Source organism: Chrysemys picta, chromosome 10, assembly GCF_011386835.1.
Source record: "Chrysemys picta bellii isolate R12L10 chromosome 10, ASM1138683v2, whole genome shotgun sequence".
Lineage (NCBI taxonomy): Eukaryota > Metazoa > Chordata > Testudines > Emydidae > Chrysemys > Chrysemys picta.
This window is the reverse complement of record NC_088800.1, coordinates 42249446-42262128: the sequence shown is the minus strand read 5'-3', so window position 1 is coordinate 42262128 and position 12683 is coordinate 42249446. Positions and strand designations below refer to the sequence as shown.

Here is a 12683-nt window from a genome sequence, read left to right as displayed (position 1 = left end):
TGCTGTAAACAGGGCATGGAAGTGCAACCAAGAGACCACATGTTCCCACCAAGCTCCTGGCACATGGCTCCTCAGCAGCTGCTCCGTCACATGCCTTCTCTGTGTGGACACAGGTCTGGTGTGTGCAGCCCTCTCGGAGAACCTTCCTGGGCTGAACTGCAATAGTCTTGTGTGTTGGCATGGAGTGGGGCATGTGGATAGATTTGCTGCCCGAGCTCCAGGCTCTGTAAATGACCAATCTAACTCCTCCCTCTCACATGCAGCACCGAGGCAGGCGCACAGGATACCAGCTTACATTGAATGGTCTGTTTGGGCTCAGCCTGGAGAACAATCAGTGGTGGTATGCTCCCATGGCCCATCTACTCTGGACACAGGTTTCCAGTCTTCCTAACAGGATTGTCCCTCATCGCAACCTGTTTGCTCTGATCATCTGGGAATTAGTTAATGATGCTGGCAGTTTAAAGGTGATTATTTGGCTTCAGCGATCGCTATCCAGGGAGCTGAGTAGAAGCAGTTCAGATGTGTCCCAAACTTACTGTTGCAGGCTGTCTGCAGACTCAGGCAGATGGCACTACACCAGTTGTACTTGGGTCACAGATTGAAAGTTTCTTTCACAACCATGAACTTAATTTTATAATGAAAGTTGAAATTCTGGAGCCTGGGGCTAGACCACTGGATCAAGACTCAGACCTTGGTTCTACTCCTACCTCTGCACTGATCGGCTGGGTGACCTTGGTAAGTCATATTATCTTTCTTGGTTCCTGCCTTGCGCCCCCCCCCCCCTCCCAAACTTTGTCATCATGTCTCTTTAGACCAGTGGTTCTCAACCTTTTATCATTGTGGGCTGCATATGCAGCTCTCTGTTATGTGGGCCACATCCATATATACTACCTGTATGGCCCTGAGAGCCACATGGACCGCAGCTGTGTGCTGATTGGGCCATGGGTTGAGAACCAGAGCTTTAGACTGTGAGCTCTGTGGGACAGGGACTGTGTCTCACTAAGTGTTTGTGCAGCACCCAGAACAAAGGGGCCTTGAGCATGACTGGGCCTTCTAGATGCTACTGGAATACAAGTGACATTAATTAGATGGCCTGTACCAAGGGAGAGGAATGGCTCCCAAGCCTGTCCACTCAGCGCTGGTACAGTCTCCATCTCCAAGGTGATTGCCCTATTACTTTCTTAACCGCTGACCAGGCTGAATTTGACACTGATCCCAGGCGTGCAGGGCAGCTGCTGAGCCGGGGAGGCTGGCGCTTGCATCTGAAGTGAGGCTGCCAAGAGTGCAAGAATCCAAAGGAGGTTACTGCACTAGCTCCAGGTGTTGCCAAAAGGAAGCTTGCTCTAGCCGAGGTTGAAGGAGAGAACTGGTGTAAGAGGGAATGTGAGAAGTGGGGTGGTGGGGCAGGTGGTGGAATTTTGCTGGCTAATCAGAGGTGACCCCCTGAACCTGAAAACAACCCCTCTGTGCTTGGGCTGCTGCAAGTACCTGCAATGGAGGCCCCCTGCCAGGGGCCCAGACTGCCAGAGTCAGCAGTGAAGAGGGTGACACCACAGCAGCACCAGGGCTCAAATCACATTCTCAGTGGAGAATGACAGGGAGAGGAACTTGAAAAATGTTTGTGACAGCGCAGAGGGAGGGAACTGCTTGCTGCTGCTCCTAGCAAGGAAAGGCCAATGCCGAGTGCATAAAGAAGGGTAGCTGAGTCAGATCTTGAGGTTGCGGCTAAACACTCGGGTATGTTCCAGTGAGGAAGTGTCCATCCTCACCCATGTCATGTGTAGCAATGGGGTGTAGAGACAAGGCAGGCCACAGCAGACATGTCACACGGCTCCCCTGCTGCTGCTGGAGGAATGTGTAAGACTCTCGCTGCTACGCTCCTCCAGGGGAAGTGATGGGTTGCAGCTTGGTATGGAAGCTCCCCAGCTCTAAAATCCTCCTGTGAGGGAGTTCTGCTCATGCACTAGGCGGCTGCTAGAATGGGCAGGGACTCAAGTCATACGTGGCTTGGAGAGGGGAGTGTACCTCAATGCCCAGAGAGGGCCCCGGGGGCCTGTACTCCTGGGCTCCTTTCCTCACTCAGCCATGACTTGGCTGTGAGGGGTTTACCAAGCACCAGTCCGTGCCTCAGTTTCCTTCTCAGTTTTAACACCGACTCCTGCCAGACCAGCCCCTCATGGGACTGACTTATAAAAGGAGGAGCTCCCACTTGGGGGCCAGGCCCTTTGAAGGTCTTGGCCCCTATGCCTCTGCGGCTGGCTCGGAGATCCTCTGTGGAGAGAGTTGGGCAGCAGCAGGTGCACACGCCTTCCCAGGCTCAAGAACTTCATCCTGCTGCCTCCTTATTCAGCAGCCAGTGCCTACTCTCAATCCCAGAGGGGAGGGAGTGGGTGGTGGGCTTACTGTGCAAAGCAGAGGAAGGGTGAGATGTGGAGTTGGAGTGGAAATAGCTGGCAAGTGTCTGTAATGCACAAGGAGCCAATAGCTTAAAGTTTAATCCCCAAAACCTAATCCAGGAGGTGGAGGGTTAAAAAGATGGGGCAAAGTTGTGTATTAAAATGCTGAAGTAGTTGTATACAGGGAGGGGAAAGGCTGTGCTGTTCCATTTCTCTCCTCTGTGTGTAATTAGAGTACAGATTCTTCTGTCTCTCCATCACCGTAGTATCTGCGCACCTTCCTCCTCAATTCAATAGCAAAGCTCCTAGTGAATTTCTTGGAGTTTCTGGCTCTTCTCCCTTTTGGGGGGTCAAAACTCTAAGTGTAGGGGGTGGTTTGATTTTTTTAAAGATTTTTATTAATTTACTCTGTGTTTAGGCTAGTTTGTTTCAGGGTAACTCCTGCTTGGCTGGAGTTACTGTTGTGTGTCATTCTTATGATGGAAAGGCCTTCTCTTTGCAATGTTCCATCAAGGCAGTTAGTCTTAATTCACCTAATCTTCTCTGGAAGACTGCTCCCTAACTGGATCCCTCGGGCACAGAATATTTTGTCCCAGCTCTCATGCTTCATTCTGCACTGTGAGCTGCATTGTCCCAGAAGAGCGCAACTTTTGTGGTGGTTCAGAGATTGATGTTTGATCTTTAATGTGGCTGGATCCGTTGTTTTGAAGATTAGGGCAGTTTAAGACATTGAGCCTAAAGTTCTTCAGGACAAGGCTCTCCCTTGTCTGAGCACTAGCTAGCGTGGTTTGCATCCTTCTTTAAAAAACCCGGTTTATCTAGCATGTGGTGGTATAATGGTGGTTTTTAAGGTGTTAGCAGATCCTCACTATAGTCAGGTAACATTCTACTGATCACAAGCAGCTCACCCAATGAGAGAAGTGTTCCTGTCTTCTTCCCTCCCCACCCCATGAGGGAGTCTCATACGGTGGCCATCCATGAACAGTCTCCTACCATCAAGGTCGCTGTCTATATGGAAGAGTTCACCTAAAATTGATCTTCTGGTTCCAAACACACAGGATCAACATTTGAGTGGAAGGACAATCTTTGAGAAAGGCATCACCCATGAGATTAGTAGCTCTGAGTCTATCCAGGAGGGGGCACTGCAATACCTACAATCAAGCAAGTTCAGTGCACTTTTATTTCAAAACCAAACCTCCTCCAAAATTACCCAGTGGTGGGAGGTGTACTTGATCTGAGAACCATTGCTCTTTGTAATCATTTACATGTTCAGTAGGAAAATATACACAGCCCACAACTACATGAAAAGAACATTTTAAATTAGAAACTCAGTCTCTTGAAAGGTTAGGAAAGGCCAGATTTGTTAGTATTCATTCTGCCCTGCTGGGTCTCTGGGGTCCTTTAAAATAAAAAGTTTATTTTGTACAACTGTACCCCACCCCCGATATTGCCTGCAGCATTTGCCCCCTTAACCTTCAGCCCAGCGTGTTACAAGACTAGCTACATTAACTGGATGCTGTGTTGCTGTGGTCTGAGGATAGCAGAGACACAATCTTTTGAGTTTACATAGAATGTACGTGAGAGAGAGCTCTGTGTAAGCTTGAAAGCTTCTCTTCTCCCCCCATGCCCCCTCCAAAGCTGGTCTAATAAAAGCTATTCCCTCCCCCACCTTGTCTCTCAACAGTAGCTGGAAGCAGAAGTTGGTTGAGATCCCAGCCATGGAAGTGCTGCTGGGTCTGGGGCAATGATTGTGAGGAGCCTGACTTGACCTCGATCTCCCATCCTCCCTGAAGTGGGGGGAGCTCCAGCCCATACCCACCTCATGGTGTCCCCAGAGGTGGGATGGGTTGCTTGGGCCATGTGCTGGATCCAAGAGGGCGGGGGTGGGGTGTGTGTGTCAAGTTTGCTCCCTTGGGGAGGTAGAGCTGCTCCAGCCCTTATGATGATCTTGAGTCAGCCTTGCTCTTGTGGCCTCTTCCTCCACTGCTCCAACCTCTACAGCGGCTCTGGCAGCTCCTGGATATCCCCAGTATTGTGTGTGTTGGGGGGTGGCGGTGTGAGTTCACCTTTGGTGTGGTGGTGTATTTGGCTATTCTGGCTGCTACCTCTCCTGAGGAAAAAGAGAGAAGGGAAATGGTGCCTCTTAACCCTTTCTATCAGAGCAGCCAGAATGGCGAGGGACAGAGACAAAGCTCCTCTCAAGCCAGAGTGCTTGCCTCCTACTGAATAGTAAAGACCCACTTAAAACAATGGCGGTGTGAGAGCCTCTCAAAGGAAAGGTCACAAGAAGCTGTTATAAGGGAAAGGGCCGGGCAACCTAAATAGCGGTGGGGGTACCACCTGCCCTTAGCGTGAGGAAGGCCCTGCTATCACTGCAGCTTAGCAATAGGTACACGCTATCCCTCAAACTCGGCGAGCAGCTCCCTGGAGGGTCCAGCCCTGGTTCACTGGACAATTGTCGTATTTACAGATTCACTGCTTCCAGAGAAACAGCTTGCGAGTTCCTACTCAGCTCCCCGCTCCGCCTAACACACAGCACTGAGATTGGTTTCTAGTGAAATCAGGGATAAGTTTATTTAACAAAGCCCTGAGACTCAAGTAATAGCACGTGAAAGTATTGGAAACAAACGGTTACATCCCAAATAAAATCATAACATGCCTTCTGGAGCCTAGACTTAATTAACAAGATACTCTTGGGATCCTAAGGGTTTGTCTACACAGCAACTAGATGCCCAGGGCTGGCCCATGCCAGCTGACTCAGGCTTGCAGGGCTATTTTATTGCTGTGTAGACTTCTAGGCTTGGGCTGCAGCCTGGGCTCTAGGATGCTGCAGGGTAGGAGAGTACCAGAGCTCGGGTGCCAGCCCAAGCCCAGAAGTCTACACAGCAATGAAACAGCCCCCCAGACCCTGTTGCCTGGCACAGGCCAGCCGTGGGACTTTCTTTGCTGTGCAGACATAACCTATGAGTCCCTCAATGCCAACTGGCAGAGGGCCACTGTTCTGCAAACTCCTGCCACCTCTGACACACACTACACTTCACATGTTGCCATCATAGTATTTTCTGTAAAGTGTTATGTGTAGAGTTAAATGAAAGTTGGTATCACACTGCTCATTAATAGCATGGCGTGGGGTCCGTACTTGGCGTGTAAAGAGTTATGTGTGTGTGCTGGAAATATGTTCCTAAAATACTTTTTTGGGGCAGACTTGATAAACACATTTGTTCTAGACAAAGGAGATTTGTTTTGCCTTTTTGCTGGAGTCTATAATGTAAATTGAGCAGAATGCTGGCAGAGACAGTGGGCAGTTTATTTGCATCTGAGGGAAACACCAGTTACCAGAACTTCAAAAGAATAGATCTCAAAGGTTCACTGGACTGTAAGAAGAAGGGGGAGAGAACCCCTTTGTTACCCAGCACTGAGGGAACAAAACGGGCAGTGCTCTTTGCACTCTATGAACAATGGATGCCTGGCCATGTGGATTGGAGATGTGAAAAGTAGCTGTAGGTGAGAAAACTGCCTTAGATAAAGCTTGGCACCTGTTACGGTTATCCATACACTCTAAGAAGTGAGCTATGCCTCCGTCTCATCAATCTGACAAGCTACAAAGCCCTCCAAATTTGCCCTCGCACCAACCTCCCCAGGAAGGGATCACACCCAGCTGTGTTCATGAATGCTCTGGCCAGCCACTCATGAGCCAACAATAGAGCGGCTCCAGTCAAAATGCCCCCCAGTTCCTCAGCTTAGGACCCTGGAGTTGTATGGTCCTGTCCTGGTCAAAAACCTGACCATTAAAGATTATTACAATTACCCAGTCCACCCCTCCCTCGATTTGGAGAGGAATATACACAGAACCTTTATTCACTGAGCTGAGGTTTTCCACACACTTCAAGCAAACCACACTGTTTTAGATTAAAAAATATACAACAGATTTATTAACTACAGAAAGATGGATTTTAAGTGATTATAAGTAATAGCAAACAGATCAAAGATGGTTACCTAAGAAATGAACAAAACTTCAGTCTTAAGTTTTATGTACTAGATAGGATTTGAATCAAGCAGTGTCTCACCCTGTTAGATAGTACAAACAGTCCATCAAGCTTCCATACACAGGCTAGAAATCCCTTTAGCCTGGGACTAGCACTTCCCCCAGTTCAGTCTTTGTTCCTCCGGTGTTTCCAGGTGTTCTTATGTGAGGAGTGGGGCCCTGGGTTGATGTCACTTCTCCCTTTTATAATTTCTTCCATATGGCAGGAAGCCCTTTGTTCCAAACCAAGTTCCCAGCCGAGTTTGTGAAAAAATACAGGTATCAAAATGGAGTTTAGTATCATGTGACCTAGTTACGTTCCCTTGCATGCTTTTCTGAGTCATGGCAGCCATTATCCACAGGCTGACTGAAGCGTCCCCAGGACAGTTCATCAGGTGAAGATAAGCTTTCCCCATGGCCCATTGTCTTTGCTGATGGGCCATTCAAGCTGAATAGGCCATTCACAGTGTGCTAGCAAACTGTATGTAAAGTTTTGTGTGTGTTACCCAGGTGCAAGCACATTTGAAATACAAATACATAGTTAATATTCATAACTCCAGATACAAAAATGATACATTCATACAAATAGGATAATCATATTCAGAAAACCATAACTTTTCCATAAACACCTCACATGACATCATATGTACAAGCTGCTAATAATTATATCATAATCATATTACTATGGTGAATATGGGGTGTGTAATCTGTGATCGTATAATTAAAGACTTGTATCATAATGCATACACACACAGGCAGATTAGGTTGCAGGGGTAATGGTAACACTGGCCTTTCCTAACTCTCAAATGTTTGACTTTGCAACATTATTTTAATAGGTTTTTTTTAGGTAGTTTAATATTTACAAGATGGTAGTACCCAGTGGCCTGGACAGAGATTGAGGCCCCTTGGGCTGAGCACTATACAGAGGTAGACATAACCAGTGCCTTAAAGGGGTGGCCAACCTGAGGGTTTTGAGAGCAACCATCATGCAAAGGTAATGTCTCTTTGGCAAATTGAAGACTTGCTTCCAGAGTTACACCTGCAGCAGGTGTTTGACTCAGCCCCATTCTTACGGGAGGAACTGGGGGTGCTGCCTCCCACAGTGCAGCTGCCCAGACACTCCCGCATGGTGCGCTTGCCATATTGCAGGGGAGGAAAGAGTGAGCAGGATACAAGTTTAATGGGGGGTGCCTAGGAATGGATGGGGCACCTCCCATACTATCCCCAGGGCAACGCAGGAGAGGAGAGGGCCAAGGAGAAGCTGAGAACCTGGATAGGTGATACCCAGCAGCCCTGCCAGTGTGCCGCATAGACCACTGCCACATGGCCAATGGCAATGCGTGGAGCCGTGCAGTTTGGTGCCCTGCCTGAACCTACAGAAGGGCATGGAAAAGACTGGACTCCAGTGCTTCACTGGAGAAGGAAATGCAGGTGCTCTGCCCTCAGGGAAATCCCAGTGCTCTCAGCCATGCACTGACATATACACTAACGACAAGCCTTGCCCCACCCTGCCCCCCTTGGTTCTGGGCTCGCGGGGTGCGGGGGCAGGAGGGAGCCAGCAGGCTGGGCTAACACACCTTCCCATGAAGGGGGAGGCTCTTTCTGCGCCCCATCCCCTCCTGTGGGAATGGTATGGGCCTTGAGGCCGTTTCCCTCTCCCCACCTGTGGACGAGAAGCTGGATGTGAGTCAAGAGTGTGCCCTTGTTGCCAAGAAGGCTAATGGCATTTTGGGCTGTATAAGTAGGGGCATTGCCAGCAGATCGAGGGACGTGATCGTTCCCCTCTATTCGACATTGATGAGGCCTCACCTGGAGTACTGTGTCCTGTTTTGGGCCCCAAACTACAAGAAGGATGTGGAAAAATTGGAAAGAGTCCAGCGGAGGGCAACAAAAATGATTAGGGGGCTGGAGCACATGACTTATGAGGAGAGGCTGAGGGAACTGGGATTGTTTAGTCTCCAGAAGAGAAGAATGAGGGGGATTTGATAGTTGCTTTCAACTACCTGAAAGGGGGTTCCAAAGAGGATGGATCTAGACTGTTCTCAGTGGTAGCAGATGACAGAACAAGGAGTAATGGTCTCAAGTTGCAGTGAGGGAGGTTTAGGTTGGATATTAGGAAAAACTTTTTCACTAGGAGAGTGGTGAAGCACTGGAATGGGTTACCTAGGGAGGTGGTGGAATCTCCTTCCTTAGAGGTTTTTAAGGTCAGGCTTGACAAAGCCCTGGCTGGGATGATTTAGTTGGGATTATATCCTGCTTTGAGCAGGGGGTTGGAATAGATGACCTCCTGATAGGGTGACCAGCTGTCCCGATTTTATAGGGACAGTCTGGATTTTTGGGTCTTTTTCTTATATAGGCTCCTATTACCCCCACCCAGTCCTGATTTTTCACATTTGCTGTCTGGTCACCCTACCTCCTGAGGTCCCTTCCAACCCTGATATTCTTTGATTCTATTGGCTGTCTTTTCCCGAGCTGAGTGGCAGCACCCTCTGCCTACAGTCAGCATCTCTCATTGGCTGCCTTGCTGAGGAGGCGGGGAAGGGGGAAAAGGCAGCCAATCAGGCGGGGCTTTTTGGCATGATCCCCTCCCTTCTCTGAGGGACAGAGCGTGGGTCCTGCGTCATGACACGAGCCCATCTCGCGGAACAGTTTGCAGAGCGCACAAGCACGGCACGCGACCATCAGGACCACCTAGACATGGCACAGCCCCACCCCTATTCTGGCTCCACCCACGGCAGCCAGCCCCGCCCCTCCCGAAGTCCCGCGCCCTCTCCCGGCTCTTTCCTCTGTGTATTCTGGCGGGCTCGCCCCCCGTTTGGCTCCCCCCACCAAGGGCATCCCCTCACCCGCTCCGCCCCCCCCCCCCCCGACATGGTTCCCTCCTCCTTGTCCGCAGGGCCAGGCCCCGCCCCCGCTCACGGCGCCGCTCTCTCCTCATAAAGCTGTCGTTGGCGTTTCCGCCCCAGTAGGCATCTGGGAGGCGGAAGCAGCATCCGCGAGCGCAGGGACATGGCGTCGGGCGGCGCCTGCAGCTCCAGCCCCTCTGCGGAGCGGTTGCCCCCGCCCTTCCCTAGGGCCGAAGGGGATGTGGACAGTGACACCGAGGGCGAGGACATCTTCACCGGCGCCGTGAGTCCGCCCGGGCCCTGGGGCTCCCGAGCGTTGCTGCGCCGCTGCCCCCGTGTCGCGCCGGAAAGCTGCGAGCTCCCGTCTGTCGGAGCCGCTGCTGAGCTCTGCCGTGAGGGGCTGGTCGAGCCCGGGGGCCCCAAGGGAGGCGCTCGGGACACCGCTGGGCCCTGGTTCTCAGTGGCGCTGATGGAAGCCGGGTCGGTCTCTCCTCTCGGGGGCTGGAGCCCCTGGCTGGGGAGTGACTGTAACTCTTGACTAGCCCTTGATCGCAGGTCTGGGCTTTCGGGTGGCAGGGTCTCCAGTGACATCCTCGCCTATCCCTTGGTCGAAATGCGGAGTAAGGCAGGAGCAGGCAGGGAGGGACGCTACCTAATTGCTAGAGTACCGCTGACTTCATGTGTGCCCCTGGGCATATTACTTATCTGCTCTGTGCTCCTTTACTTGTAAAGTAGGGATAATAACTGGCCTTTTAAAGGGGTGTGAAGATTGGGTTGCCAAGAGATCTGAAAATGCAAATCCAGTGATTGCTTATAATGTTGGCCTCCACTGGAATATCTGTGGGTAGATAAAAACTAAAATGTTACAAACCAGTCACTTCGCTGAGTTGCTGTCTTGATCTTAATCTACATTAGATCAGCTGCTTAGAAATCCCTTAATACAAATGTATTACCATAGGAGCCCTAGTCGTGGACTAGGCGAAATCTTTACTTTTTTTTGTTATAATATCCTACATAACAAAGCCCTAATTCTTAATACCTGTAGTCAGAGAAATCTAAACATCACTAGGGCCTGGTCTACATTGGGGGGAGATCAATCTAAGTTAAGCAACTTCAGCTACGTGAATAACGTAGCTGAAGTCGATGTACTTAGGTCAACTTACCGCGGTGAAGACACCACGGTGAGTCAACTGCTGCTGCTCCCCTGTCAACTTCGTCTGTGCCTCTCCTGGTGGTGGAGTACAGGAGTTGACGATAGAGCGACTGGGAATCAATTTATCATGTCTAGATTAGATGTGATAAATTGACCCTTGCTGGATCGATCGCTGCTGCTGATCTGGCAGTTAATGTAGAAATACCCTAGGACATGGGGGGTGGAACCTTGGAGGGAGTCATTCTGTAACTAGCTGCTTAAGAATTTTTGGCCAAAACCATATGGCATGGCATTGCTAACAATAGCTAAATTAGTTTTCCAGTCTGGGTATGGTTACGCTAAGGAAATGTATGTTGCTGGCATGTTTCATCAGGCTTTGTGATGTGGTGAGTTTTGTTGCACTTGTACAAGCAGTGAACTGTTTTCAACCCAACTTAGTGGGGAGAGGGTGGCAGAGGGAGTTTCCTAGGGAGGGTAGTGCTTGAGTGAACAATGTCACTTTATTGTAAAGTAGGCTGCCTTTAAAAAAGACCTGTCGGGGCTTTATGAACATTAGCTGCACGTTCACATCAGCACATCATTCTAGGGCTGTGTGAAAAGTGATCGAGGGAAACATGTGATATACCTGTGGATAGCTAAGCAGGGCCAACATTAGACTCACTGGGGCCCAGGGCAGAAAGCCGGGGCCCAAACAATATAGCTTTGCTGGGGCAGGCAGGTGTCCTGCTTGCTATCCCCTAATGCCAGCCCTGGCTTTTATATGCAGAAAACCAGTTGTTGTGGCACAGCTGGGCTGTGGAATCTTCATACCATGTGTGGGAGACTCAAAGAGAGATTGAGAGCCCCTGGCCTAGACTGTCCCAGAGAGTCCTGTCCCACATAAGGATGGGGAGATGCTGCCACTTTAATTGCCCATCAAAGTCAGGAATCTCCTGGCCAGACTTAAGACTGTGCATTTCCAGAATAGGATGTGGGTGTAGGGTGAAAGGGAGAGGGGTCTCTGAGTGCACTAAGACCTTCTCACTTTTGTGTGGAAGTGTTACCTTAATTTATTTCTGATTCTTTGCCTTAACAGAAAATGTCACCTTTGAAGCTGGTTGAACATGCAGTAGTAGAGGATATTAGGCTTGTGGCCTCCCTTTGTTGTTGTTGTCCTATATACACTTGAGAAGCAAAAGTTTCTGAAAGCATCTTGCACTTGAAAATCTGGTCCCATCTAGCCTGGAACTAGTTTAACAGCATAATGGCCAAGAATGAAAGTTGAACAACCAAGAAAAAGGTTTTAAAATCACTATTTCAGCGTTCTTTTGCTAACAGGTCAAAGTTCAATGAACCAACACTTTGGAGAAATGGAGTCTTAAAATTTCTAGACCCACACGCCCAGTCAGTGTGTGAGCTAACAACATATGTTCATGAAGAAACCCAGCAAGTTTTCCAACAGAGAAGGCCAAAGTTGATATTCCTAAGGAAAACCTTCTAGCTTGCCTTTTTCCCCTCAAAGAAGCAAAGGGCACAAGACCAACTTCTCAAATCCTCTAGTTAACTACTCTTTGACTAGGAAAAACAAATATAAAAGCTGTATCCCTTAACATGTAACAGAAGGCTTGACATTGTCATCTCTTAGTCAAATATAACGCTAACCGGTGATTATAGCAAAACGTATCTTGTTACAGACAACATAGCTCTCAAAATCCAGCTTTGCAAGCAAGAGTAGTAAGTCCTCAGGGAGTAAATGTACAGTAAATGGAAGAAATTGTTTGAAAAAGGACTCAAAGTAAAAAAGCTAACCTGTGAAATCTTAACCCTGGGAATCTCTTCTCTATCTCTGTAATAAAAGAACTATTTGTAGCAAAACATCACTGGTGCTATATTTGAAAATGAACACATGAAATTTAGGGATGGTGGTGTTTGCTTCATGGGAAAGATTGCAGTTACACAAACCTACTAGTTACACAGGAAGGTTTAAAATAGAAACTCTTCTGGCATGGAGTAGAATCTGTAGGTTGCAGGCATAAGAAAATGGCTTGGTCAGGACATTGCTGAAGTAACCCAGTGGTGAGTGGGAAGCTTTTCCTAGTGTGTATTGGTGCTGATCTGTCAACTTCTGCAGAAACAGGGTCTCTTAAAACCTGGAGATGTCAGCTTTATGGCTGTGAAGATGCTTCCAAATGTGACCTGAGATTGCTAGTAGACCAGCGTCAGTGCCATGCCTCTGCTGCTCATAGCTTTGCCAAGCAGCAGTTTGAAATCGACAAAACTGGTCT

General features: G+C 49.1%; 1 protein-coding gene across 2 annotated transcripts in view; it reads left to right on the top strand.

The window, feature by feature from the left end:
* Window positions 1–9365: 9365 nt before the first annotated feature.
* Window positions 9366–12683, top strand: part of SNX1 (sorting nexin 1) — a 40377-nt gene continuing 37059 nt past the window's right edge. For both annotated transcript variants that reach the window (XM_005280954.5, XM_042851632.2), the window contains exon 1: window positions 9366–9549. In XM_005280954.5, coding sequence (XP_005281011.1) covers window positions 9430–9549 — 120 coding nt within the window. In that variant the 5' untranslated portion in view covers window positions 9366–9429. The remainder of the gene's footprint in view (window positions 9550–12683) is intronic.